The sequence below is a fragment of the Formica exsecta genome, unplaced genomic scaffold (genome assembly GCF_003651465.1).
Source record: "Formica exsecta isolate Colony F162 unplaced genomic scaffold, ASM365146v1 scaffold504, whole genome shotgun sequence".
Classification (NCBI taxonomy): Eukaryota; Metazoa; Arthropoda; class Insecta; order Hymenoptera; family Formicidae; genus Formica; species Formica exsecta.
The window spans coordinates 104,300-125,774 of NW_021852284.1; the positions used below are offsets into that span (position 1 = coordinate 104,300).

Consider the following 21,475-nt stretch of genomic DNA (forward strand, 5'->3'; position numbering starts at 1 on the left):
GAGAATTAATTTTGTATTATACAAAGAAAAAAATCAAGCGCAACTTATAAAAGAAATTTTAAAAATTTGAATGAAATGATAATCTCTCTTAAAATTTTGTTCCGTTTCATTGCAAAATTACCTCACAATTAGTGCAATTTTAATAAATAATTTACTTTGTACATTCTCTGTTATCATATTGATTATCTGCAGTACTTTATTTTTAGAGTTGAAAATTAAATAAAAAATAAAAAACAAAATTTTAAAAATATTTCTTGCCCTCGATAAGTCAGCAAAAACATTTCTTCTTAACTTAAAAAAAATAATTATTTCTCAAAATTCTTTTTATATTGAATAAAAAAATCCAATCTTCATTACGTCATAATTTCGAGAAATATGATATTAACGTTGTTAAATAATATTTTAACATATTTCTATAAGCTAGTATATATACTACATATATAGAGCGGTATATAACATGTTAGAAAAAAAAGAATATATAAAAAAATTTTTAAAAGAAATTATTATCTTCTTTTCTTGTGTCGGTTGAATTACACATAGAATATATATTCTACACATAATGCTGTTTACCAGGCACTGAGTATATTTGAATTTTAGTTTTACCAGGGATTGGGACGCGGCCAGCCGGTGGTCTGTCCGTTTAATAGCCTGAGTTTATCGTAAACGCTCTCCGCTGGACTGCCGGCACCGACGCCAACCCCCACGGCGCCCACCCCTTGCTGTTGCTGTTGCTGCTGCTGCCTCTGTTCCTTCTGCGCGGCCAGATTTCTCAGTACCCTGTTGATTGAGGACACCTGGAACCCGAATACATTTACCGATGTATAAAACAGGTTAACCATATACTCCAACATAATTAAATAAATGTGCAGTTAAACTGCACGCATAACATTCATGTACTATGTACCATTTTGAGATGCTTTATGCGAATAAGAGCACACACACAGTACAATTTTCATTGCACCAATGAATACAAAGAAATAAAAACAAATTAAGATTTTGTATCATTATTAATGCATACAGTGAAATTACCAAGTGACCAAGTTATCATGTAAATTTAGGAAAATGAAGGTAAACGCTTTAAACTAAAATCTTGTTAAAATCAAGTTTCGTCGAAGCTAAATAAAAAATAAAGTTTTATATGTACTTCTACTTCTTAATTACTATAACAATTTATTTTTAATCATTGATAATACAAAGTATCAACATTTGAATATTTTCGTCTTTGACTTAAAATAAATTAAAGGATCTCTGGAAGTATTGAGATTTTAACACAGCTAGCACTTCTATTTATATACCTAAATTTAATCGATCTTACATGTTTTTCTAACTTTCTTATTGCTTTTCTTTCTAATTGCATTTCTTTCGTTAGCTAAATTACTTTCTCTTTCTCCCTCATCCCAAAGTTTGAAATGGCAAGAAAATATCACAAAAAAGAATTATTTTTTTAAGGAAAGCCTTTGGAGAATTATCGAGCGGTATTCCGTACATTTTTCTCTCATTCTCTCTCTTTTTTTTTCTTGCGATCGGATTTATTATAAACATAAAATGTGCGGAGAGCGATGAAGATTCTCTCCCTGAGAGAGAGGGGAGAGGCGTGGAGGCGCTTCTGCCCGATGAAATGCGACGAGAGCGGTAATTAAAACGATGCGGAGAGCGGCTGCCGACGCGGCGCGCTCTGCACGAGGGAGTTAATTACCTCCGCCTTCAATTATATCCGTCTCCGCGCCACTCCAAGGGGACTTGGCTTCTGCCGACGTAAGTACGCACTCGCGCATTCGCGTCGCGCGAGTTTATCCTCCCTACGCGCCGTATTCGCATATATGATCCCGAAACTCAGAATCGCTCTTAAGTGCGATAACGCCACAATCTATCGTGTTCGATATGAGAATTTCAACGGGAAATTTCCGAGAGAACAAATTTCGTATTACACGTGTATCGCGAATAAATAGATATCGTAATCAATGTATCATTTTGTGTTTGGGCTTTAGTCCCTAATTGAAGGTTCAAAATAAAAAATTTATATACCCGCAAATTTACTAGAGACTTTTTAATAGATCATTTTTTATTCCATGATATTTTAAATAAATGTTTTCCGTTACACCTAGTTCTTGTGATATTTTGTTTTTGCTCGTAGATATATTTTTGATTTAAATTCGTACTTGCGTGAAACGAGAATAAAGTTAAAAATCGATTTTTGTTTATTACATAATACATAGGTAATCTCTCTAACTATTTTGCGCGTGTATATATGATTACGAAAGCGATGAAATATCTACGGGCGCGAAAAATTTACGATGTCCTTTAAGACGGAGTCGCACTTTTTATTTTCGTATCTTTTATTTGTCTTCTTCTGCAGGCTGTCTTCGTCGCTTCTGTCACTTACAGCTCGTATAAATCCTGACAAAGTCGTAAAAGAATTCTCACGAAACTAAACGGTACGTCCTCCTCTGCTGCCGATAGTTTTGCAATTTATTTCCTTGCATTCTTGTATTACGCTACGCACGTCGTGGCTATTGACGCCGTATTAAAAGCGTAGTAAAATGTCAAACTTTTCAATTTGAACCTTTCGTATCGCTAAAAGTATCGAGAGTTAATGGATTCAGAAAAGTTCTTTCAATACAAAATTCATTTTAATGTGGATGTGGGAATATAATCTTTTAGGAACAATATTTGTAGCATAAAAGCAACAAATTGTTATACATGATGTTCTTTAATTTTATTTTTAATGGCTAATTTTTTGATAAATTTCAAATCAATTCTTTTCTACTTTCTAAGCTATATTAGACCCGACATTTTTATTAAGGCTAATCGAACTGCAAATTCCGATACAATTGATAGATATCTGACAAAAACTTTGCTGTAAAAAATTCTAAATTTCCGATATATTTAGAAAGAAATTTTAATAATTTTTAGTTCTTGAATAAAAATTTCCATGAATTAAATTCTTTTTTAAATTAAATTTTTTTAGGTTCTATGAGAGAGTATAGCTTCTCAAGAATTTCATCGAAAAGTATTGTGACTCAAATAAATTCCGGTTGCAAAATAAGAAAATTATTAGGAATTTTCATATAACAAAGACGTAAAATTGATGTCCTATATTTTGGATTCCTGCTTTTTACACTTGATAAAACTTCCTTTGAAACGTTCAAGAATTTTTCTATAGAGAATTGTTTAAAAAAAAAGTCAAAACTTTATTAATTGTAAAAAAGATCTAAGAATGAGAATGAAAAACTAACACTTCACAGAAATAAATCAGTCATTAATCTATTATCAATACTAGAATAAGATTATCCAAAAATTGTGAAAAATAAAGAAATTTTTTACAATTGTCCATTGCATCCCGGTTATGTTTTATTACACGTGTTGGATTAGAAGGCAAGACGAGAAAGGCGAACGTTGGCGAATACCGGTGACAGAACACCGGATCGGTCATAGGAGATATTCGTTCCCTGGGGTTTGTTAGACCCGGTGTCAGGGTTCCACGGCATTGAAACGAGCTGACATTTCGGACCCACCACCGGAGCAGGAGCGAGAGCGTGTCGTCCCCCTCGGCGTCCACGACGGCCACTATCACCACCACAACCGCACGATCTCGTCGTGTCTCTCCGTCGCTGACGCGAAAGAGACGTCACCGGCACTCTCCCCTCGTCTTGTCTCCGACATCCACGTCCGATGTCCAAAACATCCTGTCTCCTCGCTCCTCCGAAGATTCAAATGCCTTCCGTCAGCAAATTAACAATCTCCGTAACGTAAGAGAGGATCCGAATAGGATGATCGATAGATAATCGAAATCGAAAACGGGATTACACTTCATTTAATTATAAATTTCTGATCTTAAATTATTGTTATATGTATATCTCACATGTATGACTAATTCTTTTGGAAAGTTGTACGAGTTTCTACGCGATGACGCGTATGCTTTCAATCGGAAACTATTGGTAAAAATGTGACCATATTTTTTTATAATAAACGCGATAAATATTCTAGAAAAAATATCATATAAAATGGGAAACAAAATTTTATTTTTTAATTTTGCGATATTTTAATTTCGATGATATGTCATGTTTCTTGATATCAATTTTGTATTTTTATTACGCGTTCTTATCGGAGCGTAGAAAAATTCATTGGGCAATCTTTTCGATTAGGTAAGTTGGCTTTTCGATGATTCCGCGCCGCGCTTGTAAAGTTGGCCGATGTTAAAATCGATCCACAATGAAAAGTCGTTGTCGCGCACAAAGAAAGCACTTGGCGACAAAGCCGGAAACCCGACGAGCGACGGCTGCCTGTCAAGGGACAATCAGCGCCTCACGTGACATCGAGTGTCCGGACTGTTTGACCGTTTTTTGATTGACGTCAACCGCAAATATCGTGCTGGCTGCTTCTCAACCGTTGCGATATATTTACGACGTGTGTCACCCCCGTTATTATTCGTAAAGATCGTTGTGCGTTGTGGAAATCGATATCACAATGGATCCGCTTTTGTGGCGAGCCAGGCAGGCACTTGCGAAACATCGAGACACTTCCTTCTTCGACCGATCTCGAAGATATAGAAAGGTTCTTCTAGACGCATAATATAAGCTACCCTACTTCTGAATTAAATTTTAATGACAGATTGTTTGTTTTTAGAGTTGACTTTTATGAAACGTAGAGAACCCCCTAATAAAACCGAGCTTTTGGTCTGAAAATCAAACGTGGTTTAATTTAAAAGAATATAAAAATTTGAAACAAATATACTCCTTTGAGAGTTATTAACGGAAATTAATTCAGTGTATAATCATCTAAACGCTGGCATTAAGATGGGATAGAAAATGAAAGACACGCGGACGAGAACTCGTGTTTTATTGGCTCATCGCCGACAATAGGATTCTCGACACATTTTTGCACGGTTATAGAGCCGGGCGATGTGATACGAGAATAGCATATAAAAGGAACGTAGATATTATCCTTCATCCTTGTGCGCGCGGCGCGCACAAAGGCGGACACGCGGCGAGGGCTTAAAACGCGGCGCAAGAGGAAGAAGTCGGCATCGGATCGATGAAATTAGCATGAAGCGTGAAAAGCTCGAGGGTGGCCGATCTCTTAAAGAGGGTGCCGGATAGAGACGTCATAATATTGCTCTCACGTGACATCATTGCGATAGTTGTCCGACGGAAAATCTCTTTTGCCGCGAAACCCCAGCACGGTGTTTCGAGGAAACCGCGAGCGTTTTGACGATCTATAAAAGAATTATAAAAATTTGTGCACGATTGCATCTCTCTATTATACATCATTAATACTTCTTTCAGGACATACGTAATTCTTTATACGGACACAAATTTAGTAAAAAGATTTAATTAATATCAATGTCCTGTCAAAATAAACTTTATATAATACTATATTAAAAACAATTTATCTTGCTTAAATTTAATCTTTTTTTAATCCGGAAAAATTTTCACACTTCTTTAACTGCACATTTAAACGGTGTATCTCGTTAAAGTTCATCAATTTTTCTTGCGTAAAATTTACTTTTTACGATGTTGCTCGTCGAAGGGAGGTTTTTTAATCACCGTCGTGAGATATTATACGGATGGCGCGTACCCTATACACGTAATAGTGCGTGTATTATCTTTTAACGTGTAGGGATTTTGCGCTCAGAGAGTGCGGCTGTAATTTTTACGAGTGCTTATTCGCGGTAGTCGCGTATTTCCTGCCACGGCTCGTTCATATGTATGTATGAGACGAGGGTGTTAACCGTGAAGAGAGCGGAAGGAGAGAACACGAGGGTGCCACGACTTTCTCTTTTCCTCTCCATTCAGACTACTTCCGTTATCCTGGGGGTCCGAACGAGCCCGTCATACAGCACGGCTTTATTATCGCGAAAACATCCTGGAAATAATAGCCGGACGATTCGACACGCGTAATCAGCAGCACTTCATAAAACTTATTCAAAAGTCAGGGAGCGTACTCGAAGGAGATACAAAAGCAGTTGCAAATGCGTTAGTGTTAAATACCCAAGGAGGGATACAAACCCTTCGCTTTATTCCGGAGAACAAGGAAAAGAAACGCGAAAAATAATAAAAGGTAATATAATTTAGTGGAACCTTTACTTGCATTAAAAGAATTACGTATATAATAATGTTGATAAAAGATATGTTTAAAAAATAATAATTTTATAATTTTATTATTTCTCACGTCATTATCTTTAAAAATAAAAGATGCTTCTTGACGAGAAATATAATTTTACGCATGTGATTCTTTGTATAACAATACAAACTAAATCACATATTCCCTTCTCGTATTTTCAAATACCAGCACGATGTAATTTTACAGAGAAGAGTATCGTGATGAATTAAAGCCGTGATAATCGGATTTTAACGAGATGGAGACGGACAGCGTTATGAAATCTATGATCTCTCCATTGACAGGGCGCGTTAATCGGGACTTACATTACTCGCATATTATATCTCCGCGCTTCCCGCGTGCGTGTTTGGAATGGAAGCTGTGGGGATGCGAGGATACTTCGGCACGTGCTGCCTGGCGACATCCTGCTCGCACAGGAACCGCGCTCGTATAACGTATGCACGAGTCGAAAGTGAGCAAAATGCCATAACCTGTCATTAAGCCACCCCTGTGTCGATCAAGAGAATAGAGGTGGACGTGACGACCTCTCGCACGAGCCTCGAAATCACGGGTTTCGAGTGTCCTCGAAGTAATGACAGTATCGTACGCGTTGAGTGTATCACCTCTCTTTCTCTCTATTGTAGGGATTTTGCGCTCAGAGAGTGCGGCTGTAATTTTTACGAGTGCTTATTCGCGGTAGTCGCGTATTTCCTGCCACGGCTCGTTCATATGTATGTATGAGACGAGGGTGTTAACCGTGAAGAGAGCGGAAGGAGAGAACACGAGGGTGCCACGACTTTCTCTTTTCCTCTCCATTCAGACTACTTCCGTTATCCTGGGGGTCCGAACGAGCCCGTCATACAGCACGGCTTTATTATCGCGAAAACATCCTGGAAATAATAGCCGGACGATTCGACACGCGTAATCAGCAGCACTTCATAAAACTTATTCAAAAGTCAGGGAGCGTACTCGAAGGAGATACAAAAGCAGTTGCAAATGCGTTAGTGTTAAATACCCAAGGAGGGATACAAACCCTTCGCTTTATTCCGGAGAACAAGGAAAAGAAACGCGAAAAATAATAAAAGGTAATATAATTTAGTGGAACCTTTACTTGCATTAAAAGAATTACGTATATAATAATGTTGATAAAAGATATGTTTAAAAAATAATAATTTTATAATTTTATTATTTCTCACGTCATTATCTTTAAAAATAAAAGATGCTTCTTGACGAGAAATATAATTTTACGCATGTGATTCTTTGTATAACAATACAAACTAAATCACATATTCCCTTCTCGTATTTTCAAATACCAGCACGATGTAATTTTACAGAGAAGAGTATCGTGATGAATTAAAGCCGTGATAATCGGATTTTAACGAGATGGAGACGGACAGCGTTATGAAATCTATGATCTCTCCATTGACAGGGCGCGTTAATCGGGACTTACATTACTCGCATATTATATCTCCGCGCTTCCCGCGTGCGTGTTTGGAATGGGAGCTGTGGGGATGCGAGGATACTTCGGCACGTGCTGCCTGGCGACATCCTGCTCGCACAGGAACCGCGCTCGTATAACGTATGCACGAGTCGAAAGTGAGCAAAATGCCATAACCTGTCATTAAGCCACCCCTGTGTCGATCAAGAGAATAGAGGTGGACGTGACGACCTCTCGCACGAGCCTCGAAATCACGGGTTTCGAGTGTCCTCGAAGTAATGACAGTATCGTACGCGTTGAGTGTATCACCTCTCTTTCTCTCTATATTTTGTGGTTACGATCCTAAATAAGATTTTTATAATCGAAATACTTGTGTTAATTTTTTACAGATGCTTACAATCTTTCCCAAAAAATAAGAAAAACATTCTTAATAAATTATGATATAATTAAAGTCTTCATATATTAAGGGCTGTAATAAATTGCGTTATAATAAATTATAATAAATACAGAAATAAAATATACGGAAACTGTCATGAAGTAAATTTCCAAATCCTCCCTCCTTTCTCTATTGGAATCGATGCCACGACGATCGGGGTAGAATGATACGAAAAAAAGGAGCGCAATTTCTCGGCGATTATTCTCGCAATTACAATCGTGACCAATTCGGAGATCCGAAAAAGTGCAGTAACAGGCGCGCCACGCGGCCCCCGTCCGATACGGGGATTTCTAGTATAAATTCTGCACCCTCCGCGCGCAATATAGCGCAACGTTGTCGTATAAAGAGTCACCGTCCCGGGTCGCGTGGGAAATTCTGCTGGGATCAGATCGGAGACGAAAAAAAAAAAAAAAAAACTGCGAGAGAGGCGATCGTAGAGGCTGACGTCTCTATTATGCGCGTTTGTGACAGCCGTGCGTTAGCGGGACCCCAGTTAATTCGATCTGATAACTCGAAATATTCATGTCGCACCTTCGCTCGTTGGGGCGAATAACAGATCAGACTGTATGCCCTCTCGATTACAAATATGACAGCTATGAAGATCGTAATCTCCGATGTCGTCTATTTTTTATTTTATTTGATCTATTACTTCACAGAAACCTTAGGAAAATTTGGAAATTGGTAAAATACGCTAAACATGTATGTAATGACTCATATCAAACTGTTGAGCAATTTTCATGAAGTTTCCGTAAAGTAACAAATAAGATGAAATAAAAAGATGGACAACACCGGAGATATTAATACAGCCGGTTTTCCACGAAAAACAAATGCAGTCCAGCGATAATTACAGATAGTAAGTAATACAGTTCAAGTTAAAATTTTTAATTAACGAGGACAGAGATGCAATTATTATTACCTCTTAAATCAAAAGTTTGAAACACAGTGGAATAGCATAACGTGCGAACGAGGCGCGAAAGTATCTAAGCCAATTCCCGACGACGGAGACGATTCCACCAGTGTATCGTTATCTCGCGAGCCATTATTCCAGGAGTTATCATAGTCGGTTTGATTTATCGCACGGACCACCAAGAAACTTAGTGCGGTTCTAGCCCCACGTCGTGGATCGTATCCTGGTAGTATGGAATATTATCGGTACGAAGAAAGATAGAGAGAGAGAGAGAGAGAGAGAGAGAGAAAAAAGACAAGAGAATAATGAAACGTTGGTGCAAGATAAGAAATATTATGAAATGGATAAAAAATTAATTAAAAATACATGTGATAAAAACTGAGATTATTAGAGCAATTATTTTCAATTCTGTTAATATTTTTAGTCCATTTTTATTCACATTTTTAATCCTTTTCCTCTCAAATTATTTTTGGGTAAAAAATTATATTTTATTTAAAAACAAATATATGATCTTCCTTTTTTTTTAATAAAAAAAATTTATCTCGATATGTAGATAAAAAGTGTATTAGACTGATGTTTCAAATAGAATATTAAAGTAATTATAAGATTTTTAAGAGCACGCTTTCCTATTTTCAATGATTTTTTTAGAGTGGTCCATATTTCAGAATTATTTTATATAATAAAAATCTTAATTATGATATAGTAAAAAAATTGTATGTATTTATTATAAAAATGATATACTATGAAAATTATAATTATTAATTAAAATGTATAATAAGAATTGCGGTATTATTGTATAAGAAAAATATATATTGCCATTGTTATATAATAAAAATTGCGACTATTTTACGATAAAAATTACAAGTATTAATTGATGTGTTTTATTTGGTACAAATTACAATAGAATATATGAAGAAAAGACTTATCGCCCTAGCACATGTGTTTAGTCGCGCGCGTACGGGTAGCGAGAGGAAACAAGAGAGATTCAGGGACGAGAGGAGTCGAATGGTCGCGCGCGCGAGCAAGATACAAATTACATTTAAATAGAAGTCGAGAGGAACGCGCGGTATTCGCAATTTAAACAGAAAGAGCCACGGGGTGAGTGAAATACAGACGGGAGAGAAAGAGAAGGAGGCATAGGGTGGCGGATAGAGGCGATTTCAAAATACAACGGTGGCGGCGGAAAAAGGACAGAAGGGGTAGAAAGAAGCACCGGAGTAAGAGACAGAAGGGAGGAGAGGGGAGCAGAGTGTCTGATGCCACGTATAATCACAGCTTTTAATCTGGAACGGCCGAGGGTAGCGCTCTCGCCGATATAAGGGACTACCTCGAAGGCGGTGAAGAAGGGGTGGCGGTCACCGCCATCGGTGGCGCTCGTCGTCCAAGAGGGGCACTCGGTATTTAGCAGCGCGCCGGGGGTTCCCTCGGATAGAACGGGGGTGGCGTGGACGCCACGCGTCGCACCGTTATTGCCTGCTCTCGAGCGAGCACTACCAGCAGCAACCCCCCAGCTCTTTCGGATTCTTGCGACGATCTACGATCGGCGAACGATGATTACTGAAGCGGACCGGGGGAAAGAAGGGGGGATGCTCCAGCTTTGCGCAGAGGTTGCCACGTGTCCCATTTTGCTAACGTTTAACGAACCTGCCACGCGTACCGCCGCCGATGAGCGTTTTAACGTAAAACTAATAAATGAAGATAGATGTACGGTTGAATTTTAAACTATTCTACGATATATCTCGATGAGCGATTCTTTCCGACCTTTTGCAACCTATAATCAACGAATCGATGTTTTTTTTAATAGAACGAGGATATTACAGACTCTATATTTCGCGTAATCTCGCAAACGCTTAATGAATGAATCGGTTATATGTACCGGTACCGATCGACGAACTGGTCCAGAATTGTCCGCGCGAGTTTGATGATCAACGCGAAACAGAGAATGATCGATCAAATGGCCAGTCATATTTGAGAAGTACGGCGTAAAGAAAAACACGATGAAGCAAAAAAGCGATAAAGAGAACGACGAAGGAATCTAATGATCTCTCTCTTTGTCTCTTTCTCGCGGGAATATCGAGGTTGTCGGAGATACGGGGATAGGAAAAAAGGCAAGACTTGACGAGGAGGAACACGCACCAGTTTTGAAAAAAGGAACTCGGCCACGGAGAGAGATCCCAACGTCTGATAATCGTCGGCCGGGAGGACAATCGAGGCCGGGAAGGCTGAAAGTCGATATTCTTCGGCCGCGCATCCATCGACCGTGTACAGTTCACGTATACGAGCATGGTTCACGCGGATCAGCAACGACAACGGCGATGACGATGACCTGATTGGATGGGACAACCGGTGCACGGTGGATGAACTCGAACAGCGACGCCGGAACGCGGATAGGGTTGCGAGAGCAGTCAGCGGTTAAAATGACGTTAACCACTTCGACATAGAGAGCTATCCCCTCCTTCTCTCTCTCTCTCTCTCTTTCTACCAAAGAAAAATCCGCTTTTTTTATCCGTACGTATTTCTTGATCGCCTGTCATCGAGAATAGAATATCCTCGATCGATTGTCCTCGATCCAAACAAGTCTTCTAATTATTTATATTATTATTGAATATTATATATTTATATATAACATATGATTAGCGTAAGAGTATTATTCGATAATATCGTAAGTAATTTAAAAAATTGTTTCGTTTTCTTTTGTTAATAATTTATACTTAGAAATATTCTGAATATGTAATTACCTATGTAAAATAACGAAATGGAAATAAAGTAAAATGCTGAAATAAATTTATAACAAAATTTAAGAATATAATATTTTAAATATTTGCTTAAAATATATTAAAAATTGATTAAAATAGAAAAATGACGTCAAAGATACAGATTTGATACAGATCTCTTTCTTTCTCTCTCCTAAATCGATATACTTATATTTTTCAGCAATTAAATGTTACATTTTATCAATATTGATATAAATTATTTGTAATCTGCCCATTATTTTATTCATCAGAAAAATCAATTTGTGCTTAAACTATTCTCTTATAGCTTCAATTCTTGAAGTTCGAGATTTTTTTCTATGATTTTCTTTGGCGCGAATTACATAATCTAATAATGCAATTAAATATTTAATGTTCAAAGCATGTTAATCGCTCTTTAATCCAATTTATGTTAACGAAAGAAAGAAAATTGCTTTCATGTTAAGTCACAAGATCTAATTCTTCATCGAATCAATGTCACCATGACGTCACGCGAAGATACGAACGGCATTTAGCAAAGACCGGCGAGCCACGCGACTTCGCCGTGACAATGGCTACGTTCTCGATGGACGCGGTAAGTAACCGCAACAATGCCGGGGGAGACAACTCTAGGGGGTGACGGTGGAAGAACCAAAGTAATGGATGGTTCCTGGAACCCGAGGCGAGTGAATTGTTGGCCCCTGCACGTCCGCCTTGGAGACACCCTCGCCTTGCCCCGGCTGCGTAAATCAATGCACCCCTTCGTACACTCGCGCGCGCTACCGACCCCCTCGACCTCCCCCGGTCTTTCTGCCTCTCCTTCACCTACACCATCACCAACATCACCGTCGCCGTGGCCAACCTCTCCTCTACATACTCTCTCTTGTTCTCTTTCTCGCGACAGCGGTAACAGCAGCCCCTCCTCTTCTTCGTCCCGGAGAAGGGTGAGTTAGGGGGTGTCGGAGACGTCCGGCTACTGCATTATGTATTTCTCACCGAGCCGCCACTAACTTCCACTCTCTCCCCCTCGGGCACTCCTTCTTTTCCCTTTCACCTCTCTTCCCATCCTCAGTCGTTCCCCGTTCTTTCTCGATGCCCACTACCCTTCCGCGTTCCTCCTCTTACCGAGAACGAGAATCCTTCTCGCCGCTGAAGTCTTTTTCTTCCTCGCGCGAACTGACGTTCCTTTTAATCATCCGTCCCGCGTCGGTGTCGGTCGAGCGGGCTGTACCGTTGCGGAATTGATTTCCTATGCTCGCAATTGGCTCTCCGTAACAAAATAGGATGAATGCGGTAAGAGAATTTATAATAATTCGATTTCTTTGATAAATAGTAAGATATTGGAAAATTTTTTCTCAAATGTTTTTACTTTCTTATCTCATCGAATATTTTTTTCTTTCACTCGTTACGTCTGGGAATGTCTAACTAATCGATCTCTTACGCGAGATCACTTCATTCGCAAAATTATTATCACGATATTACGTCACAAACGAATACACGCAATCAAATACGTGGTATTCTTTGAATAGATGGAGACGTCGGACAGAGAGATGGCCACTCGCTTAAACAATCGTCCGATTCGCTCCGACACGCGGGTTACAGGCTGTAAACTCGATTCTCGGGCTGTCCGTCGGCGATGGGTGACTATTAATTACAGGGACAGCGCACGGCCATCGCTCGGGAAAGCCCCGTTCACCTCCTCCCAACCCGATTCTGTCGTGGTACCAGTGATTTTCCACCCTTGCATCGAGGGAATGAGAGCGAGGGCTGGCCGGCTGGCGGCCTGTATATCGCGCGATTTCGCGTTCTAAAAGGGTTGGGCGGGCGGTGGTGGCGACGGCGACGGTTCGGCATTGACATCCAACCCTCTCCCCTCCCCCTCCACTTCTCTCCCCTTTACCTCCCTGCGGGATCGGACTGCCTGGAACCAGCCGGAACGACGGTGCTGGCCACCTCGACAAATGTAATCTCGTCGGGGCAGCGGCGCTCCTCTCGCTTGACAGCGGGTTCTCCGCGGATGACGAATGTTGTCATCGAGACGCACTTTTGCAAAAATGGACGCCAGATAAATTGCATCGCGGATAGCTTCGCAAAATTGCCGTAAGCTCGAGAATTCAAATTGTACGAGAAGCAACGAAAGACGCGCTGCTAATAAAGTACAAATATGTTGCCTTTAAATAGAATGATTATTTGATATTCTTCATAATATCAGCAAATACGACTGTCAAAAACTGATTTGACTGATTATGTTTGTTATCATATATAGGTTTGCTATCGCGACAAGATTATTCTCACGATTTACGTTTTTCAAATTCGTATCAATAGCACGACTTTCAAAAATTATAAGTGTAAAAAAATCAATTCAATGAATTGCAGCAATCTGATTATAAACAGGCAGTTTAGCGAAATGCCGATTTCTTACGTAAGAAAGATGCGCGCGATATAATATAGAGATGCTCGATGGAGGCGAGATGTCAACGTCAGCCCTTGGAATGGACGCGCATGGCCGTTCTGGTCAACGAACGTAATCTCGTTTCGCAGTGACGCTCTTAGTTGTTTTCTATCAATAAATTTTGTAAAAAAAAACGCCCCTTTGATCTCTCAAAAATATGACTTGAGAATTTACTAGAATTCTATTGACCTTAGCTTCCTCTGTAATATTATACATTATCGATAATTTATCAATCACGGATAATATTATGATAGTATAATATATGTATATTAAACTTTTCAAGAATATATAACAAAAATCCCATAAAAAAGTATGAAAAAGAATTCTCAAAAATGTAATAATTATTTAAATGGCTATAAATAGACAAGCGGAAAGAAACATATAATTTCTTAATTTTTTTTTCTTTTTCGCAGAATCACCAGCGATGATTGAAAAAGGATTTACATTATCTCCCGAATGACCGATTCACAGGCAATTCTTCCTCGTTCTCGGATGAGAACCGCTGTCGGCATCCCGGAGTCAGTGGCGCGAGTAAACCAATAACGCGTCCGCCACGCCGGGTGCCAAATTCAAATCCGGCAGGGACCGAAACGGTATTCCACGACGAAACGGATAGCGGGAGCTCCGCAGGACATTTCGAATCCGTCTCCGCGTCCTGCGGGCTTTACTGGTTTGTCGAGCCATTGGCTCGATTCGACAATTCCGCGCGCGTTCAACTTTCTCGCGAAAGAGGATAAATGTGATCGGGCGTCTGTTATACACAAAACTGTTGCTCTCGCGTAATTTTACTTAATCTGGTCGTTGAAATATTTCCTCAAAATGTCGAAAAGATAGAAAATAATTAAATTAAGTATCGTTGAATAGATTTCTATGAAAAAGATTTCTTCTTTAATAATAATAAGAAATTCTCATAAAAATCTACTCAACGATACTTAATTTGATTATTCTCTATCTTTGCATATACAAATTTTTGAATAATGACTGTAACAGGTAAAACATTAAATTAAATTGTGCTTTTCGTCGAAAAGTAGAAAGAACTATCATGTATATAATGCAAGTTAATGCTGTAATATTTATCAAGATAAGAAATTTCTTTTTGATAAATTAACGGATTAATTGTAGTTGTGTTTCTTTAAACGATGAAACGAGATTTTTGGAAATACTTGACAAAAATCGTATCAACGTCTATGTAAGAAAAACTTTGTTCATAAGATACATTGATAATTTATATTTTTATAAGAATGTTCTGTCGTAATAATCGATAGAAAACCCAACGCAAACAAAAAGTTTGAAACACATAAAAAGTATATCTTCCGATTTTGTTTAGCCAAATCGAACGAGATATATATGCAGAATAAAATTGTTAGAGCAAGATGAAGAAATCCGCAACAGGGCAAGCTTCGTTCCGACGTTTACGCAAAAAAAGCGGAAAAAAAAGAAAGAGAGAGAGAGAGAGAGAGAGAGAGAGAGTCGACGAAAGAGGAAAGAGCTCGAGATATTCCACCCATTCCACAAGGTGTACGAAGCGTATCCAATTTGATGGCATTACAATAACGGGGGTAATGTCTGAGAATAATGAAATTTCCCCCAATCACCACGGCTCGCCTGGAATACGTTCCTTCGTTCCGTTCGTACCTTCTCTCACTTTTCCTCTTTCCTTCCCCCCCCCCTTCCCAGCGAACTGAGGTCTTCTATCGTTTACCACACGCGCACATGACGGCACATGGACGGACACGCACAAAGTGATCAGAGAAAATGAGTAGAAATGTTTTCGAATCAATCCCGTTCGCGAATTATTTTGCTCCCAGAGAAAAATTGAAGAATTTTCAAATACTTTGGTTTACGAAAGGAATTCTGTTCAAAAGTTTTCGAACGTGGCGACGCAAGTCACATTTGTGAAAATTCTGTGCACTTCCGCAATATTTTGCGATATATTCCATAGTAAAATAAAAATTCAAAATCAACATAATAATTTTTTTTTTAATCCTTCTGTATAGCTTCAGAAGAACTTTTTTATAGCAAATAATGTAATATATATATATATCGCTTTTCTCGAAGACACAACATTTATCCATCAAGACAAATGAACCTTTTGAAAATTATTATAAATTAGCACAGAACTAATTTTGTAACCGTACCATTCAGACAAAATATATTCTTTAAATTTTATCCAACGATATTTCGATGTACCAATTTTGTTGATATATGTGATGTTAACCTATTTTCGGAAAAAGACGATGTAATATCTGAAGACTTCACTGAATGTGAAACTGAAATTCCTCTTGGCCGTTCGATCGCTTCGCGTTTTAGCGCTCGAATCCGTTCGACGCCTCGTTTCGCCCCGGCGCAATAATTCTCGAGCGAACTGTACGTAATGGAATATTACACGGACCATTAAAGAAACGTTAATCTTGCCCACAACAAGTTCAGAAGCGCTCGCAAGATCCTCAAACGCGGCCGGGATTACGCGCCGACTTTGATCCTCCAACGCCCCGGAGGCGCGCTCCGCGAAGTCCGCAAGCTCTCCCGTAATTTGTTAAAACGCGAAATTCTGTAACGTCGCTGTTTGTGTCGGCGCCTCGTTTTCTACCGCTTAAAATGCTTAAAAGTCACGCCTTTGACGACTCGCTGTAACATACTTGTTAAACTTTTTCGCGTTGTTTCTTTAACGCGTTGAGCGTTTTTTCCACCATTTTTTCATTTAATTCTCTTTTCACCAACAATATCTAATCATATATCTAATCATATCTAATATCTAATCATATATCTAATATCATATATCTAAATAGCTGAAAAATTGCGATTCTGAAATAGATCGAATGGATTATATTGAATACGAAATGTATCATTTTAAAGTGTCACTTTTTATAGAAACGATTTTCAGGATTACGGGATTAAATAATTAAGCATGATGTAAATTTACGTTAGAAAAAGTTTCAAAGAAAAATTAAAAATTTTTTAAATTCCAAGATTTAAATGTATAAATAATTCATTTAATTTTTTTATTGCTATACTATTTTGATAACGGCTATAAAGGAGAAAAATCTATTCTCTCGTAGCAATTAGAAGCTATCATAATTTTTGCGAATTCAAACAAATCATTTCAGTCTATTTTCCTAGACGCGGATGCTAAAATTTGTCGTGACGACGAAAGAGGAGAGGGCTGAACAAAAAGCGGCGAAGATGAACTCTCGTCGGCTTTCTTTCACGGCGAGCCTTTGACACTTTTTTTCTCACGTCGATAAGAATGCTCTCTCGGTTCTACCGTCATCCTTTTCCTTTTCCAACCTCACTACGACTTTCACCCGTGGCCTCTTCATGAGGGTAGCTCGCGTGCACCTCGGCGTTGTTACGAAGACGCGAGGGAGCGAGCCAGCCAGCAAAGGGAAGACGAATAGAATGAAGGAGACGCGACGCAAATAGAAACAAGGAAGAACGGCGTAGAGCAATGTGGGGGAGGGGGAGGGTAAAATTTAGCGACCCTCTTTCGCTTTTTACCCTAAGCGAGTCGAGAGCCCCTTAGCCACCGTTTATTGGACGCATGCAAATATCCATGGCAACGGCGGTATACGGGGAGGAACCAACCCCGTCGTCGTGAACACCGAACGTATCGCGGGGTTGAAGGGGACGGGGGGAGGGTCCCTCTCTCCACAGATCGGAAAAGAAGGAAAATAAAAAAAAAAAAGGAAGACGTCAGAGAATTTTCTTTTGATCTGTGCCTCGACCATCCTCGAGCAATCTCTTAATTAATTCTACAAGAATTGATATTACGTTCCTTTTTGGTGGATACTTCTCGGTGTTTAACGTATGCGTTCTGCTAATCATTATATATATTTCAAGTTCAATTTGCACTTCCGACTAGTTTTGTATTTATTCATTGTTGATAAAGATATCCGGACAATTTCCTTTCTCCGGATATCTTTTGAGTTATGAAAAATCATCGTGTCTTTCCGATTTAAATTCCAGAGGTGCGAATAGATGATTTTCTTTGCTCTCTGTCTTTTCTTTTACCTTACATTATTCTCCTGACAAAAATTGGCAACTCTATACTTGCGAAGCAATACATAAAAAAGAAAAAAAAAATTGCATCTAATGTTAATATGTTGTAATAGTGACACTTTTTAACGATAGACGAGAATCTCTATCGGAATGTCGCGATTGCGAGATGGAAAGAATGATTCGCGTTGGGGAAACAGAGGACTCGTCGGGGCGGAACCGGTTAACGCCAAATCGTCCGTCATCCGTTTGCGCGATTAACCGCCTCGTGTTAACAACATCAGCCGCGCGCCGCGACAGGGGGGTGGAGTTTGCACACGTCGCCCGAGAGTCCATCAGCTCGCATAAACATCCTCTGTACAACCGGTCGCCACCCCACGGAAAACTGATTTCCATCCCTCACCTCCGTCCCCCTCCTCGTCCTGCGTACGACTCGCGCTATCTATGTAAATGCGGTCCTGTTTTGTGTGAGTAGAGACAAAGCCCCCGTTGACAATACGCCTGCGCGTTTACAACTTCCACCCACCCGCCGAAAGTCAGGCTCCATTACGGCTGTTTTGCGACGTGCTTTGTATTGTCGCCGCCGCCGCGACACCGATTCTTCCGCGGAAACCTTTGTCAAGCTGTGTTGTAATCGGTCAGCGAGATTTAACTAAATTAACCAAGATTTTTTATGAGGCGCGAATCTTCATTATTTGATTTGTATTTTCACTGTTTCTCAAAAAGACTAACACAGTTTTTATTAAATATGCGATGCAATTTACGATCTAACAGGAAAATCTGCTATAGCATCCTTTTGTAATAAATTAATAAAATAATGAAACTGAATGATGTAGAATAATTTTGAGTACTCGAGTTTTCGCCATAAATAATTCCATTACGTATTCGCGTTGATGAAAACCTTTTTTATAGATAATAAATTACCTATGTATATTTATTCTCTCTCAATTATTATTATATTGACTATAGGTCAATCTGTTTATTGTGTCAGTAAATATTTCCAACTAGTTTAGTTTGTTATCTACTGGTCATAATAATGAGTGACACAACCACTATAATGAAGATAATATATTCTTCAATCTTCTGTTTAATATAAGTGAAAGCAAGAAAAATTTTTGAACATATTGTAGGTCGTACTTACGCTTGGGATGTTGTCGTTCGTGCACACGCCTTCCTGCAGCAAGCGATCTCGGATCTCCCACGCAAAGATCGACGGGCACTCGCTTTTGTAGAGCGAGATCTTGTTGACGACCTCCGCCGTCGCCACACGCGGTTTGCTGCCACCGATAGCCCTGGGCCTTATAGATCCGGTCTCATAGTACCTACAACAATAATAATTTGCGGTACAATACGGTAGGAATGCAAGAATAAAAATCTTTGAAGTCAGCATTGGTAATAGGACATTATACTAAGCATATCGTCCGCCATATTACGGTTTAAATTTGGATCGAGCTGCATAATGCGGGGGCAAAGCCGTTATTGAACAATATACTTTGATTGCGCCTTTTATGACGCAATGGCTGTGTATAACGTAAAAGTGTTTGAATAACCTATTTATATTCTCCTCTTAACCAGTTTGAATTCCATTATAACTTTACAATGTTCTTTTACTTCTTAAAATTTGTAAAAGATACATATTCGATGTAATGTAAAACAATCAATATATAATCACATATTTTTTTTTATCAAACCTTAAAATAAATTTTTGGAGTATGATACAATTTAATTGAATCGAAATTGAATTGATAAGTATATAATGATTTGAGCCAGAAGATTGCGTGTATATGTCCACGGTGTCTACTCCTATCTTCTAAAAAAATTCCCTGATTTTTCAGGTATTTTTGTTTAAAATTCCAGGTAAAGAGAATATTTTAAAGATTTTTTGGTGCAACCTTTTAAAATAAACTTTTCTATTGCATGCATTTTTCTAATGCTTTTCGCTCATACAGAGGAAAAACATAGACCTAAGTTTCAAATTCGCAAATGTAATAAAAAAGCTGAATAGCTTTCGTAAGATAAACATTTTTCACTTGCATAACATTTTCATTTTTTTATCAGTAAAAATTACATTGAAAAGAATATGTATTGCATATTCAATATTTTTTTAAGACATTAAATATATAAACAAAGATAGATTAATATTTATATTACATTTTAATAATTCATAACTTGGCTTATCGGCGATTACTTATAATATAAAAATATTATCAAAGAAAAATTTTTAAAAAGTTCCCTGAACTCAAATAAAATTCTATGAGAATTCCCAGATTTTTCTCTAGATATAAAAGAAATAAATTCCTGATAATTTCAGGTTTTCATATTTTTCGAAAGAGTAGACACCGTCATGTGAAATAAGCAATATTGCAACCAACCTGCCCAGGATCTTCGAGACGCAGCCATTGCTGACCTGCAGTATCCTGGAGATATCGCAAGGTCGCGCGCCCGAATGTGCGAGCTCGACGATCTTTTGCCGCGTCGAGTCCGGAAGTGGCCGGCCGCCGACGAAGACACCACCCAGCTGGTTCACCCCGCTGTGTCCTGCGAACAATGAAAGTCGCATATATACCCGGTGCTCGCTTACTTTTAAACAGTCATTTCTTTTTTAGAACTAGATACACCAACAGATCAAGCAGTAAAAAATTACGCCGACAAAGAAATCATATTTCTCTGAATTATTCTCTCCTCTCGATCCCCTCCCGCGGTAAATGTTCGCATAAGGGGTGTGAAAAGTTCAAATGCTCCACCGCCTCTGGTGACTTTTTCGCGTTTCGACGAACAATACCGCTGTCGCCGTAGATCATGTATTTTCTCTCCTCCCGTTCAGAAGCTCAAACCCGAGAGGAGAGAAGAAGACTACGGCGGGTTCTTTCTTTCTTTCTTTCTTTCTTTTCGCGCTCGACGAAAGGGGGCGACGGAGTGGCGGAGGATGAGCGCAGGGGGTTGGTCGCGAGCGTCGTAATGTCAGCGAATCCCATCGTAGATAATCTTCGACTCATTGTGCCAGTGACAAGGCAGGCACACACGCCGCCGTCTTGGGACACTCGAGAGAAACGCCAGGGAGGAGAGAGTGAGAAAAAGAAGCGTTCCCTCGTGCAGATACTTTATATTCCCGTCACCGCCGCGCGCAAAAGCTGCATCCGAAGGTGACACTTAGAGTGGAGTGCCACGCCCTAATTTTTCTGGAGTAGAGATCCTATCGTTTTCAAAAGATAGGTAAAATTTACACAAATAAAGTAAGAAAAAATAAGTACCATTATGTAGCACATAGCTAACATGAATTTATCATGAATCTAGTGAAAGGATTCCTTGATAATACCCTTGTCTGCGTGTAATGAATTATCCGTATTTATATAAAGTTATCAGAAATATGATTAATTTTATATGATCATAAGAAATAATTAGAAAAGTTAAAATTCTG

General features: G+C 39.0%; 1 protein-coding gene across 3 annotated transcripts in view; it reads right to left on the reverse strand.

Moving 5' to 3' along the window:
• Positions 1-21,475, reverse strand: part of LOC115241690 (paired box protein Pax-6-like) — an 85,492-nt gene that overhangs the window by 40,658 nt on the left and 23,359 nt on the right. For all 3 annotated transcript variants that reach the window (XR_003884951.1, XM_029817570.1, XM_029817569.1), the window contains exons 3-5: positions 20,430-20,595; positions 19,199-19,379; positions 604-794 (exon numbers count right to left, since the gene is read on the reverse strand). Coding sequence is in view for 2 of the 3 variants with exons in the window: in XM_029817570.1 (XP_029673430.1) it covers positions 604-794; positions 19,199-19,379; positions 20,430-20,595 (538 nt within the window). In the remaining variant the exon portion in view is untranslated. The remainder of the gene's footprint in view (positions 1-603; positions 795-19,198; positions 19,380-20,429; positions 20,596-21,475) is intronic.